The following is a 9,732-nucleotide window of genomic DNA, read 5'->3' on the forward strand; positions in this document are numbered from 1 at the left end:
TATATATATATATATATATATATATATATATATATATATATATATATATATCTTCCAATGCCTTTGTTTACACAGCTGCACCCAGTAAAAGGATTTATTGCTTCGGAGTGGTGCGGCAAGTTCACATTATTTATTTGACCGGTAGATGCAGAGGACTATTGATTGGATTGTGAAGAAATGTGCTTTGCCTTTACGTTATTTATATACACAACACAGAAACCTACTCAAACACAAAGCAGACATTATGTGAAAATATGGTAAAGCATTCTGCCTGAAAAATGCAGGTCAACAATAAAATTTAACGGGCCACACACACAACCTGTTACCCCCCCCCAAGTGGCAATCACAGTTAGAACAGAACTCTATTCAGGTAATTGGCACTTCTGATGAACACTTTAGTGGTAATACTGTATCTCTTTTCTCTATTTCTAGAAGTCTGATCACCAGAGAACAAAACCTGTTCTCACTTTTATAAATATGGAGTTTTTAGTGGTGAGCAGGTTTCTAAAAACAGAATGAGTATGCAAATAAGTAAAAAGTCCCTGCATTTTGTGTACAATTATTAAATGCCTGTTTAGGGTAAGCATTTTGTAATTACTAATAAAAAGAACCCTAAATTGTCTTTGTATCAGCCTGTAATCCACTACACACTATCCAGGTACAATAACCCAACTACAAGTCATTCTCCGATCTGAATATACAGACGTCTGATGCTCGCTCACACACAAACTGCATTGAACTCTATATAAATAAACACCATGATAAACCACAGATTGGGTTTCTGACTCCCCAGCAGAAGGAAAAACCATAAAGAACCATGGGATTCATGGAATAGAATGGCGTTCTACAGAAACCAGTAAATACCATTTTACAGCCGCTAGACCGATAAAAAAAGCGAGATTGACATAGGGAAGTATTTTTCATTTGAAAAAACACTTATGATCACAGTTAATATATTTAAGCAAGTGAGATGCAAAACATATTTGTCCTGGTATATATTTGTATGACGTAAATCCCAACTATCCATAATACATACATAAAATAAATTTTTTCTACAGCAACTTCTGGTCAGAATAATCCAATTTCGATTTAGAATGGAAGATATCTTGAACTAGGGAGTTGATGATTGGCAATGGTTAGCCCTCGCATTTCTGGCGTTACTGGTATGTGGCCCCCGTGCACTTAGCCAACAGAACCCTCAAGCCGCTGACGTTTGTTTACGGGAGATGAAGTCAGAGGGGTACAATGGCGCATTCATGGTGGTTTTGCCCCAGTTAGCTGATCTACTCAGCAATCCTAATCGGGCTGGACCCCTAGACCTTCTTAACGTGAGGAAACACATGAAGTAACTTTCAGGTCTTCAGGGAACCCCTACTATATTTAGTATATACACAAAACTTACAGTATTATAATGTGGTCCCCAAGGGGATAAGTTCCTCTTACAATTCTAGCCAGGCGGAAGAATGCCACTCTTACAGATAGTCAAAAAGATCATTGGTGTCAGTAAACTTACCAGAGAGTCACAAATCACTCATGGAACCACTACTGACCTCTAGAGGAACTCCAGGGTTTACACACAATAATCTAGAATGAGTAAATTTCAACCCACTAGTAGGAGGTAAGTAACCCTCTGTTCCCTCCCTTTATCTTCACTCTGTTCCTTTCATATATGGCTTTACTTGCTCCCTTAGTCTTTTAGTTTTATACAAAATGGGCAATGGGGGGAATTGGAACCATTGGAAATAATAAAAGAAGGACTCCCTCGTGACTTTTGTCTATTATCTATTTTTTGGTAATGTTCATATTTTTCTGTTATGTCTATTGTTTCTGTTTTGTACAAAATCTTTAAAAAAAAAACCAAAGCGAACAGAGGACGGCGGGCATGGCTATTTAAACATGTACCATACACAGATTGGACCAACTGAGCAGATTCATGAAAAAAAAGTGTACAAATATTACAAATGTAAAGGAGCAGCCATCACTGATCTCCTAAAAATTAAGATTTTCTGGCCATCATTCTGAACCGCTGATGCTTATGTGACTTGTTACATGTGGACAGATAAGTAGGGTCTGGAAAGTGATCTACGAAGCATCATGATCAGATCCATAGAACCACAAAACTAGTGTTCCTTTAGAAGGCTGACAAGATGGCAGCCTCTGTATCCTTCCCACAGCACATATTCTTGAAGGCAGTCTCACCTTTTGATCTTTGATATGCAGTCCTCTAGCATGATCTTTAGTAGATGATACATTCTAACAATAAACCAATGCAATTTGTACCCAAGTTTAGGTCAAAGTTAAAATCAAATCAGTTTAAAGGTGTCAAATAAATTGAGTTACATTACTTTCACTGTAATAGTAATTCATTAGGATTCTACAGAAACCATACTATACCAAAACACTAAATAAATCTAAACCTTAAAAATCCAGTCCTGGCACGCAGCACATGATGCAAGCCTTCATGAGCACTGAGTCTCCTTTCACTGCTGTCCACCTTGGTTTTCCAGGAAAATAACTGCAGACTACGCACATTTAATCGGAAACTGACAAGATTCACTAGGGTGCAGCTGAGAATACACAGCTTGTGATTCTTAATTAAAATTTCAAAAACACTTTCCGGGAACTTGCTGAAAAGTGAAACACGTACCTAATGTGTTTGCCAAGTGAAGATATAGGTAAGTTTTAATTTGTGAATACTGAAAATGTTAGTACTTTCAGCAAGCATCAATACGCAGCCCAAGTCCCTGGCATAAACCACAAGCACAGCCTAGGTTTTATATCACCATAATACATATTTCTAAAGTTTCTGATATGTACACTTGTGTTGGTTTTTGCCAAATATTCCTTGTACTCCTTTATATGAACATACAAACCCATCTGAAAGGCAAGCCATTTCTCCTGAAAGCATAAAGATTGACCTGAGGGCAATAGTTCCACTTTAACTTATATATGAAACATGTCATGAATTAAAAAAGTAATGGCTCGCTTTAAAGACTTAGTAAAGCTTAAAAGTAAATTTCAATTGCAACCCTCCCATATTGCCGATATGAAATCCCAAAGACCTTCAGTTATGTGGAGCCCAGAGCAGCTTTTCATCGGGGAAGTCAAGAACTTCATCTCATCTATTACAGCTTATTTACTAGAAATGTATGGGCTGACAATGCACACCAAAATAACTATGGCTCCTATGAATTGTCGCTCACTGTGTGCCCCATGGTACACTACAATCTTGGTGGTGTTCCCATAATACACTGGTGCAGCATCACAATGTGATCACAACTCTGAAGTGTAAATTGGTGGTTACTCTTTTTTCCATCCCGTCCATTCTGTCATAGCTTTTGGTAAGTGTAGGCTGACTCCACAGAGATGTGTCCAAACACAGCCTTCATTTCAGAAAAAGCAAAGCATTTCACATGTTGGGAGTTAAAGCGGACCCATCAACACAGAATAGGAGCGCAGAGCCTCCAGGGATACATACATCATGAATCCCAGGAGGCTACTGGCTGCTTTTTTCTCAGGAATGCGCAGAATGGACATTTAATACATTGAGGGGAAAAAATGTCGATCTGACACTTTATAGCAGACCAAGTCATCCAAATCAATTTGCCAGCTCAGTGCGAGACCAGGTGACGTAGCCAGATGGTGGAAGAAGGGCAATGATGGCAGTGCCCAGTGCTTCCTCCACATGCATGCTGACTCGATCAAAGACATCTCCGTCAGGATCGAGGGATCAGAGAATAAGTAGGTAAGTGAGGTTTTTTATTTTCCCCATTTAGTTCCACTTTAATTCCTAAAAATCTGTAAGTGCATTTAAACCTTGAACAAAAATGTAACATTGCGGCTTATCAGCACTAGGTATAGAGAACACTACAAAAGGTGTTCTATAGTCCAAACAGAGTAATGCTAACTGATAAAGAGCACAGCAAGCTATCAGATCTCTGGACTTGTGGCAATCATCATCAGCACTTATCACACAGATAAAACAATTATTTTAATTGAAATGTTTACCAAAAAATGTGCAAATAAGTCAATTGTTAGGATTTTCATACACTTGAACAACAGTATTTACACTGTAAGTTACTGGAAGATGAAACCGGGTCTCTGATTTCCCCAACCTTGTATTATAAGGCCTGGTTTGTTGATAAATGATGAATTAGCACATTCTGTAGATGAATGAAGATTCACACAACACAGTATTCTTTGAAGCTACAGAAGACAATGAACAGAAAAAGCATTCTCTACACATCTACATACAATGCTGATGAAGCCTTTATAAGATTACCATGGCTTTTCAGTCTCCTAAAAGAAATCTTTGTTTAGAGAAATACGTAGGCTGCCCCTACAGACCGGTTGTCCTAAAAAATGCCTACTGTGTGGCTGTAATTCAGATCTAATGACTTTAAAAACCAAAGTCACTGCTATGTCAGAAGTACACCGAGGAGGGGTCCAGACTTTAAATGCCGCATGCATATTTTAGGACCGTGTAAAAACACTGAGGTTGGGGACAGAGGGATAACGATGATATTTAACAATATCGATTCACAATTTATCATTACAAGTTTAGCATAGAAGCCAGCACCTATACAGGGGATATGATCTAGCTGGCTCCTGACTGTCTTTGTAGCAAACCTGAGCTGTTTTTGATAAGCATCTTGTGCAGAAAGCAGTCAGTGAAATCTAACATTTACCCAACAAGTGAAAGACTTGGTGAACTCACAATACAGTCCAGTAAAACATTGCCTGTGTGCTGAACGTAGAAGTGACCCATTCACATCCTACGGTACATTAACACTTGTCTTACACATAAGTGTTGTGACTCATTTGAGTACACAATTTGTAGCAGAGCACCGCAGGGCAAAGTGGTATATTACCTTGTGTTGTAGTGCAGTTCAATGCGCCTAGATTGAGCTACCTGGCAGAATAAATGGCACCACAGCACACCAGCATGCATGATCTATGTAGCAAGGCACTCGAACATGTGAATCTGGCTTTATTCTGTGTTCTATGTTTCCCACCCTGCGGACAAACTCATTTAGGGAGAAGTAAACCTCATGAAACCAGAGCCGTGTATCTCTGCTTGCTGCAACACCAAACACATGCAACCATCCAAGGTGGGTATGAGTCTGATTAGAAACCCAAAGCATTGTTAAGATCAGTCTTTCTGAATAGGAGAGGCAGAAAGAATTCTGGAGTGGTCCAGCATCACCAGGTTAAAGCTGCGTACACACCTGCAATTTTTCTCGTTGGAAAGGATCTTTCACGATCCTTTCCAACGAGAAAAGACTGCACGATGCATGAACGATGCTGTACATACAGCACCGTTCATGCTCTATGGAGAGGGGAGGGGGAGAGCGACGGAGCGGCACCCTGCTGCGCTCTCTCCCCTTCCCTTTCATTAGGATCGGTCGTCGTCCATCGTCCATGGATCCGCCAGGACGGTCGTCGGACGATGGACGACGACCGACTGTACACACGGCAGATTTTCGCCCGATAATTGGCCGATACCGATTATCGGGCGAGAAAAATTTGCCGTGTGTACGCAGCTTAAGGCCTTGGGTAGGCAGACAGATTGCCACAGATTTCCATACAATAATGTAGATTCGGAAGCCATAGAGTTGACTTGCTTTTTGCTTCTTTAGACACAGAAAGTCATATCAGGGTGTGTTTAAACCTCAGCCGAAACAAGTATAAAGCAATAATTTCTTGGCAAACATTGTTTTTCCTTTCAACAAATGCATTCAAGGAGTGCTGCATTTAAATGAAGACCTTACAGCAAACTGGTGAAATACAGCAGTGCAGTAATGAAAAAGTAAAAAAAAATAAGTAAAATAATAAACTAAAATAAATGTAACTAAAGAGAAGTGTGTGAAGGGAAATGTTGGTAAACAGTAAAGAGAGTAAAAAAGGCCAAACAGCAACAACAAAATGTACCGTGTGTGGAACATTGGTTCTGTAACTTTTCTCGATGGGAACATACAGAATAGGGGAAGGTAAGCGTTTACTACCAGACAATATTTACTGAAAAGTGACATTACTCGGATCATAAGTTCGTAATAAAGAAAAATTTGGCAGAACATTTACATGCACACCTATAATCTGACCAATGATAAAACTCCAATGCAGGTTGCCATCAGTGATGGGCAGGTACAATATCTTACCACCACATATAAGTTATTAAAGCTGCACTTTGGATTTACAAAACCTTTCCCTTGTAGTATGGCTCACCCCACACTGCAAAGGTTTAATGCTTGTTTTTACTGTGGGGTATTTTAAGAGGTACTTTTACACCCAGTCTCCAGCCACATGTGCCTGGGCCCCACAGCTTATTTCACACAATAATCTGGGAGAACGGATCTCACCCTGCGCAATGTAGGTGGACGCAGAGGAACCACAACTGTGGCTGTAGGGAGAAAGAAGGGGAAGGCATCGGCCGCTGGAGGAGCGAGGGTTGAGGTGAGAAAAGTAATATTATCACCCCTAGACATAAACAATCCTGCTACAAGGGGACGTCTTCCCTGAACCTGGATAAGAAGAAAATATTTCAGTGTGTCATCCTGTGACCACTCATACTAAGCATCATGCTTCAGGGAGCTGATGAGCATGTGAAGGCCTGAAGGAAGCATCACCCGTAGATCTCAGACATACGTCTTATACTGCATTCCTAAACCCTGTACAGTTCACAGGCATAAGGCTTAAGAAGACAGTACAGTGTATATACCACAAATAAATCCTGCACAAACATTACCCCTATAAATGATAAAATCCACCCGGAATTACAACATTAAAATGGACTGGAACCCTGGTGTGAAAATATACACCATCTAGCAATAAAAACACAACACGGGTTCTAACCCTTTCCCTATCCAGCTACAACTAAAAACAGATTCGTCTATATAGGTATGCAAGGTGACAGAACCTTTTAAGGAGGCCTTGTACTGCACGCTGCACTTTCCCCTGCTGTAAACAAAACTATGAAAAAAGATTTGCCTTTCTCCCAGATTCCATGGTTCAGGGGAGGTCCAGGGAAAAGCCATGTAGTGGGAATACTTTAGCACTGTGCTGGTTGTATCTTTTCAGTGAGATATGGAGCACTTTACATGACACAGATTTCACTGGAAGCAGGGCATCACCCTTGTCTGGGCACTAACAAGTGATTTTTACCTTCATACCAAGATTCATTGCTGAGGCCTATTGGCCACCCGACACTGATGTACTGTACCTAGAATATTGTGAATTAAAACATCTCATGCTGTGTATGGGACATTCTATACATTGTATGGTACATCGAATTCTATGGAACACCACACTCCATACATGTTGTATGTTCATGTCATCACGCTCCACAAGCTGGGCTGTATATCCCGGAGAAGCATATTTCAGTGTTCTCCCCAGCTGCTTATAGCCAGGTGTACCACCCGGCACTTTTCAGTAACCAACCAGCTGTATTTGGGTAGTTACTGAAGAGATGGATCAAAATAAAGGGGCCGCAAACTGCCTACAATTTCTCCCCACCCAAAAAAAATTGTAGGTTGAGTACTGATATTCCATATATTGTGATAAACCTTGCATACCATGAACCCCACCGCACTCTAGGCTCTGCAACTGTATATTACACTCTCCCGACCAACATACCAACTTTACACCCTGTGTTGTACATCACATACCCTGACCGCCACACTCGTAGTGCTGTACAGGACATACTCCAGCACACTACACAAATCTTTATCACACACACAGCATACACGCCATAGGAAGATACAAGCTGCACACCACCACACACTGTACATGTAATTCTGGCGAGTAGCACACGGCATACACTGAAGAATGTTACAATCTCTGGCACAAGACAAAGCCCTACAACAGCATTGTCACCATTCTGTTCATAACACTCATCACACACAAAATAATTTACAACTTTAACCTGGAACCCTTTTAACAGGAATACTTTTCTGGGAACTGATATAATCATTTATGGTATATGTTATAACACAATGGCTGGGTTCACATGTGTGGGTGCTCATGTGGTGCCATGTGCCGGTTTAGGTGGCCCATTCATATGCCAGGGCTATCTGCTGCACACAAAAGGAAGTACATACACTTCTTGCTTGTATTGCAGTACAGCACGCGGTACATATATACCCACCATGTGTAAGTGCCAGGTGTGTGTGTGTGTGTGTGTATATATATATATATATATATATATATATATATATATATATATATATATATATATATACATATATATATATATACACACACACACACACACACACACACACCCCATGTGCCGGGTATAATATATATACAAACCATGTGCGTGCCGCGGGTATATATATATATACATTTATACCATGACATTAGCATCGTGTGCCGGGCATCTATATACACACACACACATACCGTGTGCCGGGCATCTATATATATATATACACACACACCGTGTGCCGGGCATCTATATATATACACACCGTGTGCCGGGCATCTATATACACACACCATGCGCCGGGTATCTATATACACACACCATGTGCGTGTGCCGGGTATATATATACATGCCATGTGCGTGCGCCGGGTATATATATACATGCCATGTGCGTGCGCCGGGTATATATACCATGACATTAGAACGGTGTCACATATATGACTGTACACTTGTTATACACAGACACCACAATTACACACAAATTGTGTCCATCACACACTGATGATTTTTGTGCACCTAGAGAAAAACAAGTTGCAGACAGACCAGGGACATGGGGACAAACCTAAAATATAAGAGTTGTCCCAAGGGCAGGATGAGGGGAAACTTGCATTGGGAACACCAGTCTATGAGGGGGCCCTTAGGAAGATTTCCTAGTAACTTCCTTTTATCCCAGTGGTACCGGAAGTGAAGAGAGATGTCCACAGTGGGGGCACAGACAATAAATACTTCCCCTGCACACACAACCTCACATTCACACACTGTACAGGACACGTGCGGCCCATGAGCACACATATGCCGGGGCGGCCATGTCCATCCGGTGTCACACAGTTCTGGCTCTCACCATAAGAAGGAGATGAGGAGGAGACAGCCTATCAGAACCAGCCGCTTCGTCATCTTTCCCCAGCGCCTCCTGGCATTCTCGCCGGCATCTCCGGTACTCTGTCAGGAAAAGGCGCGTTCAGGCCGCAGCACAGCGGAACAATCCCGGAACCAATCCCCCTCCTCAGCCCGTGGCTGGCCGAACACTCATCCAACGCGGCCGTTACACAGCGAGCGCCTCAAACTACACAGCCAGCTGAGGTGGAAGGAGACGCGTCATTCGGCTGAGCGCTGGCCAATCAGGAACGAGCGTTTCTGACCTCCCCCCACCTCCTAGCAGGGTATTGGTTTGCCCCTCACATGGGCGGTGCCAACTAAGCCCTTCGCAACAACAGCGCTTGTGTGGAGCTGGCAGCTGGAAGCTTAGCCAGAGTCCGGCGGGGAGAGTGTTAAAGCTGCGCAGTCATAGGTGATGAGTGCGGAACAAACCATCAGCACGGGGCGGGGAGGTCACGTTATGAAATAGTCCACTCAGTGACAGGTTGCTGCAACCTTTGAGTGACACAACTGGGGATTACATTGGGATGACCTCATATCCCGTGTGCAGCGCTGATAAGCGTCCTGCCAGCTCGGATAAAGCTCACGGCTTTCATATCTGTCTTGTTGGATTTGTGGAACTGCAAAAGCCAGTCCGCTGACTCACAATGAAT

At 42.0% G+C, this 9,732-nt stretch overlaps 1 protein-coding gene across 1 annotated transcript in view; it reads right to left on the reverse strand.

The window, feature by feature from the left end:
* SUCO (SUN domain containing ossification factor) overlaps positions 1–9,287 on the reverse strand; it is a gene marked incomplete in the record, with an annotated part of 59,408 nt that extends 50,121 nt beyond the window's left edge. Inside the window, 1 exon segment of the mRNA XM_072419937.1 lies at positions 9,045–9,287. Coding sequence (XP_072276038.1) covers positions 9,045–9,097 — 53 coding nt within the window.
* Positions 9,288–9,732: the final 445 nt, after the last annotated feature.

This window comes from Pyxicephalus adspersus, chromosome 8 (assembly GCF_032062135.1).
Source record: "Pyxicephalus adspersus chromosome 8, UCB_Pads_2.0, whole genome shotgun sequence".
NCBI lineage: Eukaryota > Metazoa > Chordata > Amphibia > Anura > Pyxicephalidae > Pyxicephalus > Pyxicephalus adspersus.